Raw genomic sequence first — 26,912 nt, 5'->3', positions numbered from 1 at the left:
CCTTCCCTTCTTTCTTTTGTCTTTTTCCCTCTCTTTCTCCTTACACCAGTTACTTCCCCTCCACCTATCTTCTCTCCCTCTCCCCCTTCCTTCTTTCTTTTCTTTCTTAGAATTTACAAAACAAACAAACAAACAAAACCCTCCAAGTGACTATACTAAATCTTTGGCACTTCAAAAATCCTTCTTTGTTTTTTCCTGTCACTAAAAGATAATTCTGGTCAACACATATTTCACTTATCTTTTCTTTTCTTTTTTTGCGGTACGCGGGCCTCTCACTGTTGTGGCCTCTCCCGTTATGGAGCACAGGCTCCGGACGCGCAGACTCAGTGGCCATGGCTCACGGGCCCAGCCGCTCCGCGGCATGTGGGATCTTCCCGGACCAGGGCACAAACCCGCGTCCCCTGCATCGGCAGGCAGACACTCACCACTGCGCCACCAGGGAAGCCCTATCTTTTCTTTTTTTCATTCATTCATTCCACAGATATTTAACAAGCACTGAGAGCACCAGGAATTGAGTCTACAAGACAAGTCTCCTAACAGTACTTAAAAGATGTATAATTTTCTGTACATAGGCTTTATGAACTCAACAGTAATCCTTTCATAGAATCTGAAAATATTGTGTATGTAAACATCATGCCCTGGAATTATAAAGTCAGATTCCCATCAGAAGATGAAAGTGTCCAGGACAAAGTTGTCTCCAAAACTTTTTGATAGAGGCAATTTATCTTCTGAGCAGTTGTTGGCAAGGGTCCATAAAGAAGCTGTTTTATTATGGCTTGTGGAATTTAAAGTAATGCCAGTGATGGCATTTAGGTTTGAAGGCTCTGAACCTGCCCCTCACTTATCCCTGAACTTAATCCACTCTGTATTCTGTGTGTTGATTTTCTTTATCCAATAAAGAAACCTGCCTTCGCTCTTACTCCATAGATGCCACAAGTCCTTCTCACGACTTTTCTAACAGTGTCTTTGAAGTCTTTGTTTCTCAAGCTGTAGATAACAGGGTTCAGCAGTGGGGTGACCACAGTATAGAAGACAGAAATAACCTTGTTGATTTCTGGTGACAGGTGGGGATTGGGGCAAACATACATGGAGACCGTGGTTCTACAGTAGATAGTGACAACAGCCAAATGGGAGCCACATGTGGCAAAGGTCTTCACTCGGCCGGAGGCTGAAGGAATTCTCAATGTGGAGGACACAATAAAAACATAGGACACAAGTGTAAGAAAAAAGCAAATGCACAGCACAGCAGTTGACAGGGTAAAGATGACCATCTCAGTGATATAAACATTGGAACATGAGGGCTGCATGAGGGGAGGGAGGTCACAGAAGAAACGATTGATCTGGTTGGGCCCACAAAAATCTAACTTGGAAATCATCAAGGAGGGCAGGAATCCTGTGCTGATCCCTGTCAACCAGGAGATTGCCACCAACTTGGTGCAGACCTCAGGACTCATCAGGAAAGAGTAGTGCAGTGGGCTACAGATGGCCAGATACCAGCCATAGGCCATCATGGCCAGAAGAAACACTTGGTAGCACCGAGGAACGCAAAGAAGTAGAGCTGTGCTATACAGTCAGGGAAGGAGATGGCTTGGCCCTGGGAGAGCAGGTTGGCTAGGAGAAGGGGCACAATTGTGGATGTATAACAGATCTCCAGAAAGGAGAGGTGTTTGAGGAATGTGTACATAGGTCAGTGCAGTCGCTGGTCCTGGCTCACCACTATAATAATGACAATATTCCCTGTGACTGTGAGGAAGTGGATGAACAAGAAAATGGCAAAGAGCAACGTCCACCATTCAAGAACATTCTGGAATCCTAGCAGCTGAAACTCAGTAACAATGGACACATTTTGGGACTCCATTGCCTGTAGAGGAGAAAAACATTCTGGAAAATCACTGTACATAAGGCATAAAAATATAACTAATGATGTTTGGAACTTCAGAGACTAATTTTTTTAAATTAGTTCAGATCTTTATGTACTGCATTTTAGAGGAGCAAATGTATAATTTCAATTTGCTTTTAAAAAATACATTTTGATATCAGAAGCTGAATATGGATATTAGGTTTTGGAAAGAACTTCAGCCAATTCCATTTGTTGGATTCTCTGACCTCTACAAGTGGTCTCAGGTCGAAAGATAGAGGCCAAAAAGGACTCTGATTGAAAGCAAACTTAGAAACCAACAATAACAACAAAGTTTAAAAAAAAGTCAAGCACATAAGGAAGCAAATACCTTCCTTTTCTCATAATTGGCTTCTTTGAAAAAGAAGTCAGATGCAGCATAAATCCTAAAATATCTTGGGAAAGTTTATTCATTCTCCCCTCAAACAATATTTAAGGATAACCTGCTCTTCACATGCATGTGTTTGCATGTGCGTGTGTGTGAAGCCCTGTGCTGAGATAACCTGTACCTCCATCGTTGTACTTTCTTGCCCAGATACCATGCTCAGCCATTGTAATCACTCCTTCCTGTATACATTCAACAATAAATCTTTCCTTTGCTTTCATTTAATTCATTGTCAAACCCAGTTCTGGTTAGTCAACATCCATCTGCCGTACATGAACTTCCATCCAGTAAAGGAGGTGACAGACAACAATGTAGCCATTTTAAAATTCACAACCAGTAAATTCCAGTGTGTCCTTATTGCTTGGAGCAACCATTCTACATTTCCTTCATCTAATCACTTTCCATTCTTCTCAATGATTATTTCATAATGTTCTTCTCATTTCAAACTTCCAACACTTCCTTGCTGTGTATCTATACCCTCAGCAATATACCTATTGTACTATTAAACAACAACAACAAATCCAGAAAAACAAAACTGAAATCCTCCAATGGGAATATCCAGACCCTCAGGCTACTAATATCCCCAACTACCTACCATTAGTTCCTGTGCATCTATTTGTCCAGGTTAAGGGAAATCCCTCCACATATGCTTCTGGTGTTATACCCTCTCACATAGTTGAAGGTATTTCAGGTACTACACCCTCCTATGCCCCTGAATAAATAATGGCCCCCTCTTTGTTGGATCATTTCCTCAGCATGTCAACAGGCTGGTTCTCTCCCTTTTAAAATGACAGAACAGAGAAAAAAAAGTCTTGTTGTTATTCTGTTCTCCTGCATTTTTCTGCTCATTTTTACTCCTTCCCTTCTTGAAAGTGTTGTGTCTCCTAGTTGCCTGTATTCCCACTTGAATCCACTGAATTATGTTTTCCCTCTCCACTACACCAAAATCACTCTGTTGGACCATTGCCTTTCAATCATCCATCCACATTCCTAATCATCCTGATTTGTTGTCAGCATTGCACAGTTGATTCCTCCCTCTTCCTGGATCTACTCTTGTTGATCAACGTGCATGACTACATGCTCTTTGAGTTCAACTGCAGGCTTGTCTTTTCACATTTTATCCATTTCTTCTTCTAGCAGCTCTACATCCTCCAACCTGCATATGTATGACCTCGGGGCTGAATACCTCTCAATCTACCTCACTTCCTTCATGGTTTCATGCAGTCTTTTGACTTGAAATGCCATCACTTGGCTTTCAACACCCTAAAGTGTGAATCAAACTTGAATATAAAACTCATGTAAACAACCGCCCTATTTGAAATGCATACTGACACATTTAATCAGCATCTGAAACAACACAAACTATCCTGCATTCCTGCCTCACCCACCAGCCTCCCCTTAGCAAGTCTCCTCCCATCTCATTGGGTCCCTCCATCCTCCCACTTGCTCTGGAATTTGATTCTTGTTTCTCTCACACCCGGTATCTGATTTCTTACCCAAATTGCCTGGCTCCACCTGAAAATATATCCAGAAGCTGATCACCATTTAACAACAACATTGCATCCTCCCTGGGAAAAAAAAAGTTCCAACTCCTCTCACCTGGATTGTTCAATAGTCTCCTTGCAGCCCATACACATCCATCTGCCCTTCCTCAGTAAATACTCAGTAAAGCAGCCAGAGTGAAACTTTTAGAACAGAGCATGCCATTCCTCTGCTTAAAGCCCAGTGCAACACCCAGCTTACACAGGGAATATAAATGTACTGTGAAATCTTCCTGATAAGTAAATAAAACAATGTGGCCAATCAGCTTCTTCATATGTCACAAATCCACTGTTCTGCTAATTCATTGTTTTTATTTTAGTCCTCTATTTTTGCTATGTTCTGTTTTCTCCTCTTGTACTTGGGTAAGATCACTAGGAATCTTATCTTCATTTGACAATGAAAAATTCAGGGAGAGTAAAAATGGTATTTTAACAAAATCTATGCATTTGTTACCAGGAACACATTAAAGGATTTGTCGTATAAATATATACTGAACTGTATGGTATGAAATTTCTTAAAGCTTTAGAAAGGGAAATATTGCCAAAGCCTTCACAGTTTACCAGGCCCTACTTATTCTCTCTATGCACTGCCTCTCCAATCTCTTTCTCTATGTTCCTCCTTGCTCATTCTGCTCCAGACACTCTGTCTTCCTTAGTATTGTTCAAACTACACAGGTCTTGCCTTCTTTTCTATTCAACACATCCCAGTTTCCTGGGATATTGTCCCTGCACATTTCTAAATGGTTCATATATCATGTTCTTCCATTCTTCTCAGATACCACCTTCTCCATGATGCCTTCCCTGACTACTCTACCATCATTCTGGGAGCCTGTGACATCAATTCAAGATAAATTTTTTGTGTGTATCTTGGTTCAAAGACAGAATATTCCAAAAGTTGTAACTTGAAGCCATTGAATGAACAACTAAAGGATACTAGAATATTATTATTTAATAAAAAAGATTGATTGATCCTTTAAGCTCAAAGTAATTAAGGTAATTCTAGCATTTGGAAATAATCAGTGTTTAAATTATTTCAATAGATGGTGAGTTCCTCATTACAGAAAGTATTTAAGAAAAGTTCAGTTTCCTTGAGCACTTGAATTGCATTGTGGGAGGGATTCTGATTGATTGTTTTCTTGATTGATTGATTTGTTCAGAAAGAGAGATATGATGGAAGATTTCCTGAGACAGCAATGCTCACAAATTCTCTTAGTAAAATCACAAAGCCATTTTGGAAAATGATCCTTTGTTGCCTGCCTTCTCTCATTTTTTGTTATGTGAGAGTCCCATATACCCATATACCATGGGACTCGATTTAAAATAAACAATGAATAGATTAAAAAAATAATTAAACATGGAGAACAATAAGGACCTTGTTTGGGAGCCCACAGGGAAAGCAAAACAGCATTGTATCATGAGACTAAGTTTATCAGGCATTTGGCCCAGTTTCCTAGTCATCTAAAATCTCTCCTATAATGCACATTCAAGTGCACAAGGAAACCAAACTCGACTAATCACCATTCTTTGCTTAAATACTTTCAGAAATAAGAAACTCACCTAATGAAATACTGATTATTTACTAATTATTTCCAAGTGGTAGAATTACCTTAATTACATTGAGCTAAAAAAAAATTCTGATTCCTAAAATGCTGTGCTGAGTTTACTTCAGTACTAGAATAACCAGTGTAACCTCAGATCTAATGCTGTAGCTTTATTATGCAAATTATATACATGTGAAAATAAATATAATCTAGAATGTTATTGTCCTTATATGCAGTCTTTCCTAGAGTCAACTAAATGAGCTTTGGCATCTCAAGATTTCTTTTTTGGTTACTTTTTAGCTATTACAGTTTTATATGCTAAATAATTTAGGCAAGATAATTTAATTTGTTTCCAAGTAGATAGAGCATCAGCAAAGGCTAAAATTGCCTTGCCACAACAACCAAAATAACAAAATTTGTGTCATCAACACTAAAACACACACCATTTGGATTTCCTTCTGAGAAACTTCGAGCCTGTCCACATGAACCTCCCCTACCTGTCAGTCTCCCCAGCATGAAGAGCCCTAAATCATGGATCCAGGATCTGCCTTGCTCTCTTGTAACCCAAATGCGGACTGTGCTTTTTTTCTTGAGAGCAGGAATTTGCCATCTTTTGCTGGCGTTGGATGCTGCGAAAGCAGACTTCTCCTTTCAATAACTATGTGTTCTTGAGGACTTGGCTCTTCCGAGAATCCTGTTCCCCAGACATTCTTCTGTAATTTGCCAATCAAATTAGTAAACCATGGAACCAACCTTCTGAGATTCAACTCTTCCCACTGAGGCTTAGATGTCGGTAACACTCGGGATAGATGCAATTCTTACATTCTTTTGGAAGTATAATTTTAAAATTTAGCTTAAGATCAGTCCCAATGATATTTAACTAAAAATTAAATCAATTTAAAAAGTGTCTTTTTTAAATCTAGCAAGCATGTAATTAGTGTGAGTGGCTACCCTGAGGACTGAATGTATGACAACTGTTTTTTGTTGAATGGCATTTCTCCAAGCTTTAATTACAGGTGAGACTAAATTTTAAAAACTCATGACTGCAAATTCATTCATTCATTCAATTAAAGCAATCTGTACCCAAGCTCATTCTGAGTGTTAATCTGTCGATCTAACACAAAAATGCAATTTGAGAATTAGGAGATGAATTGGAAAAGAAAAAGTTCTTAACCCATCCATAATATAGCAGGATTAAAAAAAAAATTCAAGTGTATGGAAGTCTGTCTAACTAAAGACCAAATTTATTAATATTTCTAGTTAAATGAAATTTGTCTCTTTTAATTTAAAATAAAATATTAAACGATTGAACAAATTTTAAAAAATTAAAATTGCATTTATTTTGGATAGTTTTTGATGATCCATTTAGTCAGCAAATATGCATTTAGCACCTACTATGTGCTTGGGGCTCATCCATGCATTGGGATTCACCAGTGAATCACACAAACACTATAGCCTGATGAGGTAGGCTGACATAATTCCTTATATATTGATGTTTGATTTAATTAATATAATTTAAAATATATTCATAATAATATGATTTCAAAATAATATGATTCATGTATATATATTTTTTAGGAAACTTGGAGAAGAAAATACAGACAAAAATATATCTTTTTAGGGCTTCCCTGATGGCGTAGTGGTTGAGAATCTGCCTGCTGATGCAGGGGACACGGGTTCGAGCCCTGGTCCGGGAAGATCCCACATGCCGCGGAGCAACTGGGCCCGTGAGCCACAGCTACTGAGCCTGCGCGTCTGGAGCCTGTGCTCCGCAACAGTAGAGGCTGCGATAGTGAGAGGCCTGCGCACCGCGATGAAGAGTGGCCCCCGCTTGCCGCAACTAGAGAGAGCCCTCGCACAGAAACGAAGACCCAACGCAACCAAAAATAAATAAATTAATTAATTAAAAAGAAAAGACAAATCTTTAAAAAATATATATATATATATATATCTTTTTAAATGTCTATTGTACTGTCTCCCTGAATTAAATGTCTCATATCTTACCTTCCAAACTTTTTTTTGTGTGTCCCACACGTGGGGTAGTATAACTGCATTACTACTTATAGCCTATAGCTTGGCATATGTGCAGGTAATTTTTTTAGCCTGTATCTTGGCCTGTTTTTTCAGATAATTTTACAGCTAATTTGCATCATAGGTCTTTTCTCGTGCTGTTGAATTTTGGAAAAATAATTAAATACCATTTATGGACTGCATGATAGTCCACTCTTTGGGGTAGGGTTTTTATATCTGATCCCAAATCCAGATCTTGTAATTCCTACATGTCTGCAGAAAGAATATGAGAGTCCTTATAGGGCCTGCCGAGCACACCAGAAGCATCATCAAACACAAGACCTAGAACTAGAGGTAAGACAGGGCTCATTTCTACAACCCTGCATTTGCTCACATCTCGAATTTCTCACATTTAATATATGGATGTGGTTTACAACACCTCCTTCAGAGAGTGTTATAAATCTCACACAGGACCTTGCATGTATTAATTTATTCCAGAAGCTATAGTGGCCCCTTACTCTATGCATGCTCAGAGTGAAGGTACTTTGGAGTAAAATTTGAATAAGAACCTTGAACCCATCAAATCACTTAAAAAATTCTTAACGTAAATTCATTTTGAATATAACATTACTGAATAAATCTACTTTTATTAACATGTACATGTGCTGATTGGAGCTCATATGCATGGGAAACAGGCCAAGGGCCAGCATTATTCCCACTGCACTGATCAGTGTCTTAGAGACCTTCAGTTATCACTCACTGTCACAAGGAGCCTTCTCTGCCCCAAACTTTCTCTGAATCCCCTCCATAGAAGTACCCCTTACATAGCCAGTGAAAGCTGAAGCTGTGTCTACAGAGGACATTAGACAACCTTAAGCTCAGTGAATTATCAATATAGACTCAGGGGAAAAGGAACAATAAAAATGCAGGATACAACTGCTGAAATGAAAACCAACAGATAATGAAATACTACTCAGCCATAAAAAAGAACGAAATAATGCCATTTACAGCAACATGGATGGACCTAGAAATTATCAGGTTAAGTAAGTCAGACAGAGAAAAACAAATACCATGTGATATCACTTATACATAGAATCTAAAGTATGATACAAATGAACTTATTTACAAAACAGAGATAGACTCACAGACATAGATAAACTTATGGTTATCCAAGGGGAAAGATGGAAAAAATTAGGAGTTTGGGGTTGGCAGATACAAACTACTATATATAAAATAGATAAACAATGTCTTACTGTATAGCACAGGGAACTATATTCAATATCCTGTAATAAACCATAATGGAAAATAATATAAAAAAGAATACATATGTATATACTTATATAGACACACATATGTATGTGTAACTGAATCACTTTGCTGTACACCAGAAACTAACACAGCACTGTAAATCAACCATACTTCAATTAAAAAACAATAAAAAAAGAGGAAAAACTGAGAAAAAAAAACAACCAATAGAGATCTTTTTAAAAACCACAAGCAGGAAGGAAAGTGCTGTGTCAGTTGCTTTTGAGGTTTGTGCTGGCTGTTTTTTTGTTGTTTTCATTACAGAGTGGGCTGAGCTTGGGGCTAGGAGATTATAAATTCCCGAAGCTGAGGCAAAGGTGTGGCCAAGAGATCTGAGAACCTTGCTGAAAAAGACTCAGGCTAGGAAAGAAAATAAGGATGTCCTGGAGAGATGGTTCAGGAGCCCAAAGCCACCATGTCAAAGTAGTTAGGAAAGGTGAGCAGGGAGGAATGGTCAGAGGAGGAGAATCCTGTGTCAGAGAAGGCAGAACACATGTGAAGTGGAGTATTAGAGAAGGATGATGGCAAGGGGTGAGGATATTAACTAAAAGATTTAGAACTATGCACTCTGCAAATGAATCAGAGAAAGGAGTCAGGGTAAGGATCCAGGAGTGGGTGCACCAAAATGTGGTTAAGATGTGTTTTATTCACCCCAGAAGAATGATCATGAGAAAACACAAATTTAATTTAGACCAATCCTATTAAACAAGAAAGTGCTCAGGAAGGCATTTGTAAATACAGTGACATCTACTTATAATCCAGTCCACTACTTACCTGCACAAATGCGCTGGAAGGAAAATTTGGTTTTTTAAGAACAGTGGTACAGAGGTCATTCCTAGCCTCCCAATGCTAGAGACAAAGCCAAGCTTAAATTCAGTGACCCTAGAACCAGTCAGGGAAGAAGTGCCATCTGATGTCAGCTCACCCAGTCCATCTCACCCTCCTGAAAACCACTTTGACCCCCACATCCAAGGTCAGTGACCTTCCCTTAGCCTTTTAGGCACTCGGAAATCTGCATTCAAGTGAGCTGAGTTATTAATTCCTCTATACATTTGAGCAATATGATGCTTTATTATGTCTCCAAATAACATAGAAATGTGTTCTAGCATCTTAGAGAGTCACAGCAATATAAGTCAAAATCATATATGTAAAATGTAGAAAAATATGGATCTCACATTTGACATAGTCACTGAAATTTTATCCTCCATTAGCTTCTAGGATAAACTATACTGATTCTCTTCGTTCATTCCCACACTCATTTATTCAACCAGTATTCATTGGGTGTCTTATGTGTCAGTTACTCTTCAAGTTACTAGGGATATAATATTGAAGAAAATAGAAAAAAAAAATCTCCTGCTTACATTCTAATTATCCATTTATTTTGCTATTTCTTCTCTTTTTCTTTAATTAAATATAAATACTACATGCCAGAACCTGTATCAAATGTGTGACATCTATTAGCTTATTCAGTCCTCTGAACAGCCCTGTAGGAGTGGCACTAACAATGTCCTAATATTTTAAAGGAAGTTTGGTAGAGAAACTTGTCTAAAGCCCCTTATCTAGCAAGTGACACAGTCTTCAGCCTGGGACCAGGGTCTGCTTTTCTATTGTTGAGACTTTTGCCCTTTTCCTTTCTTTTCTAAATTCACATCTTTGATGTTCTGCTCATAACTGTCTCTTCTTGTTCTCAAAGAATCTCTCTGTTTTAATTATCCACCTAACCTTTAGGTAGACAACTTCAAAACCCTTTAGGCCCTGCCCTCCACCAAAGCTCCAGGCCAAGCCCTGGGCCTTAGAATGAGGACCCACAAACCACACAGGAGCTGCAAGGACCTGAGTCATCTGTCCCTGCCTCCCACTGGGACCTTATCCACTGCCACTCATCCTCACCTCGAACACATACCAGCCTGCTTGGCTGCCTCATGTCCTGGGGCAAACCTGCTCCCTCCAGCAGCAGTTCATCTTGTGTACCCTGTGCCCTCTGACTGTTCTGCTTGATAGAGTCCCCTTCCTATGCTCAGCCTGTAGTCACCCTTCAGTTATTAACTCAGAGACTCCCAAGGGCCAAACTCCAACCCCACAGGCTAGTTCAAAGCCCTGTTATATTCTTGCAGCACTGGTGAGTGTCCTTTCTCCCAGGTATTAGTTTATACTTTTATGAGTTCTCCTGATGCATCTTAAGGTTCCCTTGAGAGCTGGGTCATTTGTCTTTTGCTTACCCTTGTGTCTGAGACTTGCAGTTTGTGCTGAGGAACACATATTGAAGGACTGAAGGATTTGCTACAGGCATGCCATGCGCATCTTTGCTTCAAACTCAACAAAATGAAAATTACATTTTGTGCAGATGACAGACACTTTCCACATTTGTCTACTTTCTGGCTGACCTAATGACCTCACCATATTCATCCCAAGTAGGGATCACATCCTTTCTGTCAAATCATCTCTCTTCTTCTATATCTTTCTCAGCCTTCGCCACCTCACAGGTGCCACATATGCTTGAATTATTTCTTATAACCAATGCCTTAACCTACAGCTTTGCCACCTCCAAGATATGCTTTGCAACAATCACAACATGTGTGCAGTCATTATAGGACTCACTGAACTGGGCCAGGTATTTATTTAAATGCTTTGCATTGTTGTTGGGCTATAGACCCATCGTTATTATACACATTTTTTTTGGATCTCCCTATCAACCCACCTACCCAAATTTTTTATCATGGGCTAATTAACAGGAGGTAGAAAAAATAAAGTTTGGAAAAAAAAGAAACTTTAAGAAATCATTATGCCGTATAAGGATAAGAAGGTCATGGGGTAGTTAGAAAATAATGGAAGGAAGGAGCTAAGCAATTCTCCAAATTTACTGACAGTGAAAACATGAGAATTCGGGTTCCAATAAGATATACTATGAGGGATTCCGTTAGAAATGATCAGTTTCCTAGGAGGCTAGGGTAACTAGAATGTTAATTTTATCCTTGTGGTTGAGGGTGCCTGAGTTACAACTTTTCCCTGGGAGTAGCTCATTTGGACTCTAGCCAGCGGATAAAACCCATCTTGGGTCTGTTTCTCACGCTGTGGGGTTCCTCCCTTCTGTGCCAGACCAGCAGGGGAGATAGCGCAGGCAGCTGGGGAAGGCGGCTCTGCTATCAGCAGGGCCGGGCGAGGCCCGGCCGGCCATGGCCTCGGGGGGGCCCGGGGAGCGGCTGTGCGAGGAGGCTAGGTGCCCAGTGTGCCTGGATTTCCTGCAGAAACCGGTCAGTGTGGACTGCGGCCACAGCTTCTGCCTCAGATGCATCTCCGAGTTCTGCGAGAAGTCCGACAGTGCACAGAGCGGCCTCTATGCCTGTCCGCAGTGCCGGGGTCCCTTCAGGCTGGAGAGCTTCCGCCCCAACAGGCAGCTGGCCAGCCTGGTGGACAGCGTGCGGCAGCTGGGGCTCGGCGCGGGGCCCTCGGGGGCGCGCCTGTGTGTGAGGCACGGCGAGGAGCTGAGCCGCTTCTGTGAGGAGGACCAGGAGGCTCTGTGCTGGGTCTGTGACACCACCCCAGAGCACAGGAGCCACCGCACAACACCGCTGCAGGAGGCCGCCAGGTGCTACCAGGTGAGAGGTGTTACCACGGCACGTGGAGGGCCACAATTCCTGGGTCTGGAAATGCTGATCTGTAACAGAGGAGCCGACTGAGTCAGAGGTGTGAAAAGTGCCTTGCTAGGGACAGAGCCAAATGCTACCACCTGATCTGAATGACCTGTGCCCTCCGCACCAACCACCCTCCTGGCTCACATTCACCTTGAGGTCTCCATGCCTTTGCTCCGTGCACACCCCACCTTTAGGGACCCCTGTTCAGGAGCTCAGACATACCATTATTTTAGGTTGCCCTCCTCTCCCATGAAATTCTCCCTGGACATTTAATTTCATGCTGGTCTTAATTTTCCTGATGTTGGTAATCTGGGTTCCACAGCTAGAGCTCTGGTGTAGAGGGCTGTGTTGTCCAATGGGCTCTTAGTTACAGGTGCGCATAGTTATTGGAAACACTTCCGAATAACTATCATTTGTATAATGTCTTGCTTTTGCATAGTGTTTATCTCTATGTTAATTAATATTGTCACCAAAACAACCTTCATTTTTAAAAAATTTTTATTTTATTTTGGAGTACGGTTGATTTACAATGTTGTGTTAGTTTCAGGTGTAGAGCAAAGTGATTCAATTATATATATACATATCTCCCTTCTTTTTCAGATTCTTTTCCAATATAGGTTATTACAGAATATTGAGTACAGTTCCCTGTGCTATGCAGTAGGTCCTTGTTGATTATCTATTTTATATGTAGTAGTGTGTATATGTTAATCCCAAACTCCTAATTTATCCCCCCCCCGCCCTTTTCCACTTTGGTAACCATAAATTTGTTTTTGAAGTCTGTGAGCCTATTTCTGTTTTGTAAATACGTTCATTTGTATCATTTTTTTAGATTCCACATATAAGTGATATCATATGATATTTGTCTTTCTCTGTCTGACTTACTTCACTTAGTATGATAATCTCTAGGTCCATCCATGTTGCCGTAAATGGCATTGTTTCATTCTTTTTTATGGCTGAGTAATATCCCATTGTATATATGTACCACATCTTCTTTATCTGTCCATCTGTCAATGGACATTTAGGTTGTTTCCATGTCTTGGCTATTGTAAAAGTGCTGCAGTGAACATTGGGGTGCATAAAGCAACCTTCATGTTTGAACATTTGCTAAGAATAGTTTCTGGATGGGCACAGGGCTCTGATCACCTTTAAAGCCTGCCAATGCATGTTACTCTGAAGTAGAAATCCAGTAGCTAAGCACACAGGCCCTTCTCTAGTCAACACGTATTTGTGGACTTACGATGTGAGCATCCTCAATGAAAAGGTGACTCATATTGGAGTACCTGGCCCACAAAAATGGCATCTGTGAAACCCTATGAATAAGATTCTCCCTGCTGGTGCTCATCAAAAGTTTTTAGACATATCCTGAACACATTTAAATTCTCAATATCTGGAACGGCTGCTAGCACAAAGGAGGTTAAAGTCATCTTTAATCTATCGGCCTTTACCTGAAGTACTATCACGATGAAATGAAGTGCAAATATCAACTTTCTAAAATAATAATAAATTTAATTAACAAATTATTATTAATAATATATAATATTTAGTATATTTATATTATGTACTATAATTTATAATAACAAAATAATTAGTAATTATTATTATTATTTTAACTTTGATTGTTCTAAATCAAGGTTTGTGATTTTTTTTCCCTCAACTTCCCTCTGGACCTACCAAGAAATATCTTTCTTAGTGTTTCTTCTTGATTTTGGTTGTCTTCTGCAAAATTCAGTTGCTAGCTACTTTCTAGCTAGACTTTTGAAATATATTCCTGCCTTTTTTTCTTTTAATCCATAAGGTACTATATATTGCATGGATAATGTCATATTTCTAAGGAAGTTTTCTCTATTTCAGTAGCTCTTCAACTAAATACCAAATAAATATCTTCTAAACTCCTTAGCCTATCAATCAAGACATTCTAAGGCCCTAAGTTTTCTTACTATAGTTCTTGTCTAAACCAATCATTCGATCCAGCAAAACTAGCCTAATCACTGTTGTCCCCAAACATGCCACAGGTTTTTACCTCCTTGCTTTTGCTTACAATTTCTTTTGTCCATAAGTGTTGAAGTATTCTATTCCTTCCAAACACCAAAAAAATTGCTAGTTTCTTCATCTTTTTAAATGCCTCCATGGATTCTACTGCTATTTTATGTGCTCTACCTTAGAATGTTATCTTTAAAAAAGAACAACCTTGATGTGTAGGACTTGTTCAGTGACTTTGGGAAGAATTTCATTTTTTGTTTGTTAGTTTTTGTTTTGTTTTTTCTGAGACTTATTGAATGACTTTGAGAAGAGTTTTAAAATGTGTGTATGTGTCTATCTTTGTGTGTGTTCTTTGTAAATAAAATACATGTGTTTACCTCTAGCAGGGGTCCTAGGGTTGAAAGAGATTTACTTTTCATTAAATTATTTTTCTACTCCTTGTAAGATTTATGACATTCTGTATTTCTTTTTCATTTAGTAAATATTAACTTACAAGTTTTCTTCTGCCAAATATAATAAATACACTTCTGATTATAAAGTAATAAATAACTGTAAGCAGTTGAAATATATAGATATAAGGAATAGCATCACTTTTCAACCAAGAATTAGTATATGAGATTTTGTTTATTGAATATATTTTCATTGGTCTCTGCCTAGTTTTTATATATTCATCATAAGCATTTTTATTTTTCAAACTTGGTGCAAAGTTGCATGAAGTATACTTATTTTAATTTTCTTTATACTTGTATTTCTTGTCATTAAATATTGTGCAACGCCTTATTTTAATTCCATCCTGTGAAAATAAAATTTTCTCACTCCCGTATTTTTAACACTTTGGTTAATTACAGTTTTACTATTTAAAATACAATGAACACACTTTTAGATACATCTTTGATTCCATCTGGCATCAACATTTAAAAACATATTTAACAGTTATTAACGAGGTCGAACATTTTTATATGTTTTCTAGGGCCTGTTTTAGCTGATCTTTGTATTTCCCCCCATACCCAGTCAATATTAAGTACTGAATGAGGGTATCTGTAATGGCTGCCGCATATCTTCCCAAACAGGTAAAGCTCCAGATGGCCCAGGAACATGTGAGGAAAGAGATGGAGGAAGCCTTGACTCAGGAAGCCAGTGTGGGAAGGAAAACTGTCATTTGGAAGGTGAGAGAATATTGGGGTTCAGGAGGCTAGCCTATTTGAAGGATCCAAATTTGGGTCACTAAATCATTCTTCCACCAGCACTCCAGTACTTTTGTTCCATCTACATAGGTACTCAAGAAAAAAAATCTCAGTTTCACCCTGGATCACCTCATCCCCTCAAATTATATTGTACAGTTGTGTTCTTTTTATCTCTGTTAATATGACCCCAATCCAAATTGTAAATAAACTTTACTGATCTTGATCTTACTCACTCACTTGATTTTACTCATCTTAACTCACTGCATCACCTAGAACAGAGTTTTGTACTGTCAGTACTAGTTTAAAAAATATATATTTGTTAGATGAATGAAATAGTAAATATTTCACATCACTTATATGTATGAAATACAGGTTAATAGTCATCATCTTACATATAGAAAGACAGTCTGAATTTTCAGTCTTTTTCAGTCATCCATAAATATTTTTTATCTTTATTATACCTCATCAGCTCTCTTATTTATTTATTTATTTATTTATTTATTTATTTATGGCTGTGTTGGGTCTTCGTTGTTGTGCATGGGCACAGCTCTAGTTGTGGCAAGTGGGGGCTACTCTTTGTTGCGGTGTGCGGGCTTCTCATTGCAGTGGCTTCTCGTTGCGGAGCATGGGCTCTAGGCATGCAGGCCTCAGTAGTCGTGGCACACGGGCTCAGTAGTTGTGGCTCGCGGGCTCTAGAGCACAGGCTCAGTGGCGCATGGGCTTAGTTGCTCCATGGCATGTGAAATCTTCCCGGACCAGGGCTCAAACCCATGTCTCCTGCATTGGCAGGTGGATTCTTAACCACTGCACCACCAGGGAAGCCCCTCATGAGCTCTTTTTTTCTCTTACCTATTTATACATACACACACACACAAACATACACAGAGTGATTCTGAACCTGGTGCAGTGCTGCCTTCCAAGAGATATTTTGTAATATGTGTAGATGTTTTTGGTTGTCACAACTGGGAGAGGGTGGGTGCTCTACTAGCAACTCATGTGTAGAGGCCAGAAATGCTGCTAGACACCCTAATGCACAGGACAGTCACCTTTCCCCCAAAAAAAATCACAGCAAAGAATCACCTGGTCTAATGTCAATAGGGTCAATATTGAGAAGCTGTATATAGAAATTACATAGGTGTTTTTATTTATATAATATGTATTATAATATATATAGAATCTATTTTATAGAATATTTCTCTTCTCTGTCCTTCTCCAAGGAACCCTTTTATTTTTATAATTCTTTCTTCTTTTCTCAAAAATTTTGTCTTGTGCTCTGTTTTCTGACAATATTTTCATAAGGATTATTTTTGCTGTATTTTTCTTCTGTGATAAGTCTTATCTTTTCCCATAGTTATGTATATTATATGTAAAGTTCATTGATAGTGATGTTTATTGATAATTTTTATTCTTTTTATGCTAACAATCCAAGTCAATTGTTTTTAATCCTGACCTGACCACAAATTTACAAAATCAGAAATTCCATATCTGAGATATGGGTTCCTTCATTTTTTGAACCCTCCGCTGATTATTCTAAAGTAGAGATGATTCTAAGATCCCTGTCCTAGGCCAAATAAACTAGCATGATTTTTACCTTTGAAAATGTATCTATGTGAGCCAAAAGCAACAAGCATGGGCTTCAATAAACTCTAAATTCTGTGAAAACTCTTAGCCTTTCTGTATCTGTAGATATAATTGTAGTACTCAGAAGGATGATATGAGAGAAGAGTGAATTGCAACTAAAACTCTCTGGACCATGTTATCTCTTATGACCCAAATATAATTCCACTGTTTTTCAATGACTGAGTTATTAGCACCACTCCTCAATAGCACAGCCTCCAACATGGAGAATGGGGGAGAAATTCAATGAGTTGTACCTTTCAGATCAGAATATGGAATTCACAGTTGGTTAACTTTAAAGAGGTCAGAATTATATGAATCTAGTTGTTTAGAAAGTGGCAGAAGGAGGTAGAAATGGGAAATTGGAGGAAAGAGTTGAATCTTATGAAATTTGAGGAAAATCGTTATTAGAATTCTTTTAAAGGCACTAGCTTGTGTTCTTAAATCGAACCAAAATGGTATAATGTTTAATAATGGACCAGAGAATTCAAAATGTGGAGAGACTATGGGAGGGCAATTTGCCTCTTATTCTTAGTTTAAAGCTACTTTTCCACACACCAGTCTCCAGAGAATAAAATTTAGATATATTAATGCTGTATTGAAATGTGTTCCTTAGGTCTATTAAAAAATTATAGAGGTGAGATTTGGGTAGAAATCAAGATGAATTCCCTGAAGCTTTGCAATAAGTGACCTGAGAATAACATTTCTTTCTTGGCTCTGCAGAGAATGTTAGCCTTACGTAGTTTCATGATTACCACATTATTGAGGAATATTTTCTAATCTCTATAAACATTTTCTTATTCACATTTACAAATCCAGGTCTCTCTAATCTCTCTTCATAATTCAGTTATTTCCACACAGTTCTCATTCCAGTGACTAATAGTAAATTTTAACTTCTATTGAGCAACGACTCTATGTTAGTCACTGTGCGCAACAGTTTGATATTTAATTCTAATTCCCAGACCCTTCTTTTCCCCCATTTTATATATGGTACTGAAACTTGAATATGAAAGTGCCTTGTCCTCAAGTCCATGGAAATGGGATCCCAAATCCAACAGTATTTCTCAAACTCTAAGTTTGAAAACTCCAGCAGGCCACTTCTCATGGGTAGTCTCTGGCTTCTGCATGTTGTTAAAATGCAGTGGGTCCGTTCATAGAGTTATGAAGATGAGATCACTCCAGACATTGCCTTCTCCAGCTTCGTCATCCCATCCGTGAAGGTGGAGGCCAAATGCTCTGCCCCAACTGCTGATCATTCGATGCACTGTGTCACTCCAGGAGAAAGTGGAAACGCAGAGGCAACGCTTCAGGTTGGAGTTTGAAAAGTATCGTGGCTTACTAGCCCTGGAGGAGCAACTGCAGCTTAGAAGACTGGAGGAGGAGGAACGAGCCACCCTGCAGAGACTGCGGGAGAGCAAGAACCGGCTGGTTCAGCAGAGCAGAGCCTTGAAGGATCTGGCAGAGGAGCTGGAGGAGAGGTGCCAGCGCCCAGCCCTGGGTCTGCTGGAGGTGGGGCTGGGTGCCTGGGAGGGGAGGGATGGGTAGACTTGAGAACAAGGGGACAAATAGCAGCTTTCAGAGACAAAGAGCTTAAGCATTTATGATCTTTAGGGAAAGGGCACCCTAGAATTTACTTGGAAAGCATCTTAATTCTTAATCCTAGCATCAGAATCTGAAGGGACCCTAGAGAATCATATAAAATAGTTCATACTAAAGACAAAACTTAAATATTTTTAAAACTAAAATCAATTTAATGATTTACATATGATTAAACAGAAAAAGGACAATCTATAACCTCAAAATTGGTCAATGATGATATTGCTATATTTCAGTGATGGCCAATCCAAAAAAGTCTTATTAACCCATTTAAATGTCAATAGCCAAAAGTATGAGTAATATTTTAAATTGTCCACCTTGAAATTCGCACGTTAATTTTTAAGACAAATGCTAATTTTCTAGCCCATATTGCATGACTATTCCAGGTGTGGTAGGGAGAAATTGCCTGGGCTCCATGCAGCTTGCCCACGCTATATTTGAGATTATAGAACAAAGAGACAAATAACAGGGAAAAGGAAATATTTCCTTTTAATCCTCCTTGAAGGCATTAAATCCCAAGTGAATTGAGAAAGTCATCGTTGTTGCTGGATGCATGCTATCATGATAGAACTCACTGCAATGGAAATTTTCTGGGCACGCTTCATTGTATCTCATCCCCAGTGCCTCATTTAGGGATTTCTGAACTAAGTAATTCCTATCCTCATGTAAGTACTGTGATAAATAGCACTGGTTACAGAGTGGGGGGTCATTAAATGAATGCATTTACAAAACATTTTTATTTAATTTGTCCCATTTTGTCTTCAATATATCTATATATCAGTAAAACTTGTGTTGTTGTTATTAGTATTGTTATTATTATTTTTATTAGTATTGCTATGCCCACTTCCTAGTGAGCAAACTGTCAGAAAGGAATAAATTTTCTGAATTTCAGACAGTAAATAAACACAAGAACTCTGGCATTTTCAATAATATTCATTGTCTCATCTTACCATATCTGAAAACACAATGTCTATAAAGTTATCGTTTATTAGCACTGAAGAAATGTTAAAATGTCTTATAAATCTTAGGGGGAATATATTCTCAAATAATTTAGTTTCATTTTTATACCCTCTTTTCCCTTTCTTTCTCAGTACCAGTAAGCTATATTTCACTCACAATGGCCAAAAACAAGGCCTGTCATTCTGATGAAAAGTAAAGCTAATCATTTCCCTGTTTTTATGCGCTGTCAAAATTAATCTGACAGGTAGCTATTTTTTAGAGGGAGAGGGGAAATGCAATGCAGGTGATTTATTTAATAATCTACTTTGAGATAAAATGTTGCTAGATATTAATGACTTCTATTTTTATCCACTTAGGTCATTTAGACATGGTATGTTGGTTCAAAGAATGAGGAATTTAGGGTTTTCTTAAAAGGACATTGAGAGCAACATTTTATGTCTAACCTTTCACTGTTACTCAAATAAATTCTGAAGATACTTAGAATCTGTTTTTACCCTAATTGCATTCACAGAATGTAACTCTTTACTAAAATATTGAAATGTCAGAATTATCAATTCAGAAAATAGTTAAACCAATAGATATTATAGGAATTAACCTAAACTTTGTGTGGTCTGATTTTATTTTAAGAGGCAAACTGATTATATTATTTTAAATTCATGAGAAAACTCAACAACAGCCTGTTTTTAGCTTTTATTGAGAGTCATGTTTCTTATAGTTTTACCTTAATAGTTAATGATTTCCAATAATTCCTAAAGAGATGTTCATGGTGTGTCCCCAGTCTGTCAAAAGCAGTTCAGAGGTCTAACTCACACCTACTTGTTTCTCTTTCACTTTCAGGGTGTGGGAGGAGCCTTGAGCCGGTATGTTTACTTTCTGAATCAAAGAATGGGTTGGGAGAGGCTGGGGAGGTTGGTGGATAACCCTACTGAGAACTGTGGGTTCTGCGCTCTTCTCAGAGGTAAGAGTGTCACACGGCTGGATCTGGAGACCATCCCCATGGAGCTGAAGACAATGTGTCGCATCCCTGGGATGAGGGAAATGTTGAGAAAGTTCCAAGGTAGGCTGCATTTTAGCGCTCGAGGAACTATGACACCTGGAATTTGGCTCTTAATTGCAATTTGTTACTGTACCAGTCAGGCTATAGTAACAAACAGGACCCAAAGTTTAGTGGCTAAAATCAGAAAGGTTTTATTTCGAGATCATGTTTTAGGTTGATTACTAGATTGTGGAGGCTTTAATTTCACATAATCTCACTCTGGGGACTCGTGCAGACAGAGCCCCACCTCCTTCCTGTTGCTGGTAGCCATGGAAAAGGGCAAGATTATGATGAATCATGCACTACTCCGAAGTGGCACACAGGGCTTTCCTGAGGATTTTATTGATAGAAGTGAGTCACACGTTTATGCCAAACTATAAGGGAGGAAGGGAGAGAGCACCGTGCTCAGAATAAAAAAAAAAGAGTGTTGAGATACTTCTGAATAGTCTGAAAGAATATCAGAGTCACTGACACCCATATAAGCTACATTTGGTTAGAATGGTGGGCTTGAAAGTGATATTAGCTGTGATATAAGTAACATTACTTCTAATCAATCTCCATTTCCTTGTTTATAAAATGCTAAAAAATTGTATTGTTTGGAGGACAAAATGAAACATTTGAAAACAAAAAATCATCAATATATGAAAGCATTGCAGTGTATCAAATAATATAAGGTTTGGATTATTTTATTATCTGGCAATTTGATGAATTTCTTAAATTAGATAGTTAATAAAGCCAAAAATATTCAGTCAATTATATTTAAGTACTCTCTGTAGGCTCTGTGGTGTTATAATTAGTTTGTTTGGTCCTATTATGTTGTTTTTTAAAACAGTAACGGTTCAATACTTTTAATTTCTTTTTTATATTCAATTTATACCAAGTAATGAAAACAGACAGTGGCTAAATAGTGGCTTTATTACTTACAGGGAAACCACTTTGTCCCATGATGAGAAAACCCATCTTATCAGTCCTGTTCAATGATTTAATCAATGTTCTGATGGGCAAAGTAATATGTACTAACTGCATGAAATGTTGCAAGTTACTACACTCTCATAATCAGTGTCTCCATATTCCCACTTATTTTTACTGAATTAACTAATCAATTCCACAAATATTGTGTATTTTATGACAGCAACTCTTCTAAACATTAGAATATAAAATTGAACAATAACATCAACTTACAAATCTACAGCTTCATGTTGCATATATTTGCTTAAATTATGCAAAATACACAGAATGTTAGAAGATGATACAGAATATTGAAAAAAAGAATAAATTAAGGGTGGCTGGAAGTTCTGGGGTTAGGGCATCTAATTTGGAATTTGATCATCGAGGAAAGCATTCCAGGCATCAGAAATGAGTGCCAAGGCCTGAGATGGAAATATGGAAGATGCATTCCAGGAGCTATGAGGAGTTCTGTGCGGCTGTGGTGGAGTGAGTGAGGGGAAAGCTGGGGAGGCCAAGAAAAGTCCAAGTAGCACAGGACCCAACAGGCAGGCCACTGTGAGCAATGCTTTACCTCCAAGTGAAATAGAACATCAGTTAAAAGCTGTAAATGGAGGAATAGGATGATTGGATTACTGTTTTGTGGCGATCACTCTGTGTGCTTTATTGAGAATAAATTACAGAGGGGAAGTCTTGATGTGGGAAAGCCAGTTAGGATCCGTTGTAATAATCCAATCAGAGACGATTGTCCATTGGACAAGGGTAGTAGTACTGGAGGTGCAGAGAAATGGACAGAATCTTGGTATTTTGAAGGCAAAGCTGGCAAGATCTGCTGTTGGATTAGATATGAGGTGTCAGAGAAGGAGAAAAGTCATGAATGATTCCAAGGTTTAAATCTCCAGAATTGGGTAATGAAATTGCTGTTTACATTGACAGGTAAAGCTGCAGGTGAGGCAGAAAAAGGGAAATGGGTTTTAGACACATCAATGCTGTGATGAATGTTAAATATCCAAATGTTGATGTCAGGTACACAGATGAATTTACAAATATGGAGTTCCAGGAGAAAAGTCTAGGCTAGATATATATATATTTGGAATTAGTAAGCATATGAATGGAATTTAATGAATGCAATGTGCCTGCCAGCCCCAGAACACATCAGAAGTGATCTGAGAAAGAGGCAAGAGGTCCCAATCCTGAGACCATTGGCTTCTCGAATAGCAGTGATGGAGGAGAAGAGGAGAAAACAGCAAAGGAGACCAAGAAGGGGAGGCCAGTGGAGAGGGAGGGAAAGCATGATGACTGGTGTCTTTGGGAAAGAGAAGCGAAGTTTCCCAGGACAAAAGGATTCTCAACAGTGTTGAGTGCTACAGAAAAGTCATTTAAGGTGAACTTTAAGGACTGATCATTTATCAATGCATGGGGCACTGGGAAGAAGGAGTAGTTTGCTTAAGGTATTATTCTATCTTGGTGAGCAACTGAGTTTAAGAAAGAAGAGGTAGGGAGAGGAACTGGAGATAGATGTATTAACAACTATTTCACAGATATGTTTTCTTATAAATGGAGCAAATAAGTGTGCTGGAGTGGGAATGATGCATGATGACATGAAATCTGTTAAATAGGCCTAACACAATTCCACAGAGACCCACTTTTCAATTCCCATTATTTATGACAGGAAAATCATATAATTTGGGAAAATCACATAATCTCTTGGGCTCTGAGTCTCCTCATCTACAATATGAGGATGATAGTGGCACCCTTGAGGGTGGGGTTCCATGGGATAGTATAGATGATGTACTACTTATGTGACCCATTCAGGTTTGAGTATCAATAAAAGATGGTTAGAAGTGGTTTAGAGACAAATAAGAATAACAGTCAGCATATTAGTATTTGTTATTAGTATATTAAAAATTAAAATATGATTAATGAAATTTACTAATTTTGAATGTTTACCAAAAAAAAAGACACTGAATATTTTACATCCTCCCTTCTTCACTGAGGTCATTTCATTTGTAGATGTATTTATTAATTATATGTACAAATAAAATTTCATATCAATCTCACTGGGACTTCACAGTATCAGTAGTAGTTTTCTATTGCTGCATAGCAAATTACCACAAACTTAGCTACCAAAACCACATCCATTTATTGGCTCACAGTTCTTCAGATCAGATAATCACATGGGATCAGCTGGCATCTCTGCTTAAGATTTCATAAGATCAGAAATCAAGGTGTTGACCAGGCTGGCCTTCTCTAAAGGATCCAGGGAAGAGTCCACTTGCAAGCTTATTCGGTTTGTTGATGTAAAGCAGTTCCTTGCAGTTGTGGGACTGAGATTTCTATCTCCTTGCTGGTTATCAGTTGGGGGTCACTCACCCTTCTCCTCAGCTGTGGCCCACTCCATCTTCAAAGGCAGCAATGACACATCAAATCCAAATCTCTCTGATTTTCACTTCTGGTGGCAGCCTGATAGCCAAAGAAACCTCTCTGATTTTAAAAGGTGGTTTTATTAGACCCACTCAGATAACCTCCCTCTTGTCACATAATATAACAGAATCATGAGAGTACCACCAGGGTCTGAAGGTCATGAGGCTCATCTTAGAATTCTTCCCACCATAGTAACATAGCTTTGAAAGTGGTGGATTTTATACCAATGAATTTTTCCTATAGGCTTTGAGGAGAAAAAAAAATCCCAAGGGAGCTGTAAATTTTATTTTAAATGCAGATCTTCCAAAGAGCACCAAAGATCTTCCAAAGTGCTCTGGATAGAGATAAAAGGAATCTAAATGGTCATGCACATGGTTTGTCTTATCATCAATGGTTATGTTTGAACTGGGGCAGTAACGAGTCCTGGATTATGCAGACATAGCAGTGGAATACACTCAAAAGCAATGAAGCATATACTCATCGACCTGCAAGGTGAAATACATATTTTGTTATCTCTAGGAGTTATTAGAGGGAGAGTGAGGAATGGTGTGACAGTTCTCAATATCATGGCTTCCTAAGTTTTCACCAGTCTTTTCTGTTCTTTTACATGTTCCACAAAATTCTTTCTGCAGTTGACATAAAACTGGATCCTGCCACAGCACATCCTAGCCTCCTCTTGACTGCTGACCTGCGCAGTGTGCAGGATGGAGAACTATGGAGGGATGTCCCCAACAGCCCTGAGCGATTTGACACATGGCCTTGTATCCTGGGTTTGCAGAACTTCTCATCAGGGAGGCATTACTGGGAAGTCATGGTGGGAGAAAGAGCAGAATGGGGGTTAGGTGTCTGTCAAGACACAGTGTCAAGAAAGGGGGAAACCACACCATCTCCTGAGAACGGGGTCTGGGCCATGTGGCTACTGAAAGGGAGTGAGTACATGGTCCTTGCCTCTCCATCAGTTCCTCTCCTCCACCTGGAACGGCCTCGCTGCATTGGGATTTTCTTGGACTATGAAGCAGGTGAAATCTCCTTTTACAACATCACACATGGGTCTTATATTTACACGTTCAATCACATTTTCTCTGGTTTTCTTCGACCTTATTTTTTCATTTGTGACACGACTCCTCTTATCTTACCACCTATGACAGAAGTGGAGTTAGAAAATTGGGCATCCAGGGGTCATTTTCACCCTGCTTCTAACATTAGAGACAATCCTTCCTAAAATTCTGTTGCTAAGATACACCCCAAGCCTAGCAAAGTTTCCTGGAGTAGAATGGAGGGTATACGTATGTGAAGGCTCAACAGATGTCCCCATTTAGGTCAGCACCTCATTCCTTGTCACTATGGACATTTTCCCATAGGGGCAAAAGAGAAAATATAAAATATTTGTGTTTGGACAAGGATTGTATAGAATAGTAATCTTAGAAATGGAGCAGTCTTACCACTCCTTTCCCAAATGGCTCCACATACTTTCTTGATGTGTTTTCTTCAAATGAATGGACCTCATATTAAACAAAGATATCTATACATTTATTTTAATGTCTCATTCCTTTTAATATCTCTTCATTCCAATCTTCCATATATTAAGAATTAGAAATGGCAATTCTTAAATTGGTTCAGAACAGTCCAATATTGTTCTAGCATCAGCTCCGTAATTCTTTTTCTGCCTCCTTATTTTCCTTCTCTTATTCTCTCCTCTTTCTCTGTCTCTCTGCCTCTGCATCTTTCTGTCTCTGTCTCTCTCACTTTTGCTCTTTATTGCTTCTTTCTTCTTTTCTTGCTTTATACCTCTTATTGTTTAACCTTCCATTTCCTTCTAGATTAATATATTCAGAACCATCCCTTTTTATATTCATGATTCCTATGACTATTCAATTACCCTTTAAATCCTCTTCACTCAGGGGTCAATTTTTGAGAATGATGAAATTCATTCCTCTGATTCTAATATCACTGAGCCTCATGCCTTATCCCTTACAACTTTTTCCTTTATCTTTGGATACATTTTTTTAAATTGAAGCATAGTTGATTTTGTGTTAGTTTGTGTTAGTATTGTGTTAGTTTCAGGTGTACAGCATCGATACATTTTTTAGAGTAGAAATTTCTCAGAATTCTGATTCAACTAGTTCTTTGACCCAGTCATTACCTAGTTGTAAGACTTCAAACAAGCAACCTCTCTCTCTCAGTCTCAGCTACTTAGTATGATTCCTGTACATGGAACAATGATATTGACCTCCCAATGTTTTGGGAAATAAGTAAGGTTGTGATTTATATGATTGGTTTAAATTCAACTTTACTACTTAAATACAATGTAAAAATGACCAGAATGATGAAATGATAATAACATTTGACTTATTTTAAAAGTATATTCTGTACATTTCCAACAAAATTCTTAAAAATTATTGAAAGCTAACTCTGCTACCATCTTTCTCTATATCTATGTCTAATAAATGATTGCTAACCAAATGCTAAAATGCTTAAATGCTAAATAATTATTAATTAATAGAAAATTTAGATAACCTAATCCTGATAATAATCCACCAAGACTTTAATCCTCTGCTTTAACTCTACCTTGACTTTTAAGGAGCTTTTCTCATCTAGAGAGATTTCTTTGACTAAAATCTTTCACATACTTTGCAATAACATTACTAATATAGTTTTCTTTCTATATTTATTAGTATATTTCTTTTCAGACTTTTTACATTTGGAGGAACATTATGGAGTATAATAATTTTAGAAATAGCAAAATTTTATCAAACTGTATTTCCAGATGGCTTTACATATTTTATTGAAGGGGCCTTGTATTAAACGAAGATTTCTGTATATTCATATTTGATACATGTATGTTTGATCATGAACAGA

The 26,912-nt window shown here is 38.3% G+C and overlaps 2 protein-coding genes across 2 annotated transcripts; one reads left to right on the top strand and one right to left on the bottom strand.

Moving 5' to 3' along the window:
• Nucleotides 1-887: 887 nt before the first annotated feature.
• On the bottom strand, nucleotides 888-1,858 carry OR11L1 (olfactory receptor family 11 subfamily L member 1; the record flags this gene model as incomplete). Its single annotated transcript, XM_082650373.1, is given in 3 exon segments — nucleotides 888-1,519; nucleotides 1,522-1,687; nucleotides 1,691-1,858. Coding segments are annotated over 3 exon segments (966 nt in total).
• Nucleotides 1,859-11,852: 9,994 nt separating this feature from the next.
• On the top strand, nucleotides 11,853-25,275 carry TRIM58 (tripartite motif containing 58; the record flags this gene model as incomplete). The annotated part of the gene is made up of 6 exons (XM_082652354.1): nucleotides 11,853-12,275; nucleotides 15,362-15,457; nucleotides 18,371-18,601; nucleotides 20,486-20,508; nucleotides 20,605-20,705; nucleotides 24,686-25,275. The coding sequence occupies 6 exons, from the start codon at nucleotides 11,853-11,855 to the stop codon at nucleotides 25,273-25,275; spliced, it is 1,464 nt and encodes a 487-aa protein (XP_082508480.1).
• Nucleotides 25,276-26,912: the final 1,637 nt, after the last annotated feature.

Source organism: Grampus griseus, assembly GCF_964374135.1.
Source record: "Grampus griseus genome assembly, chromosome: 3".
NCBI lineage: Eukaryota > Metazoa > Chordata > Mammalia > Artiodactyla > Delphinidae > Grampus > Grampus griseus.
This window is presented reverse-complemented; position numbering and strand designations above follow the sequence as displayed.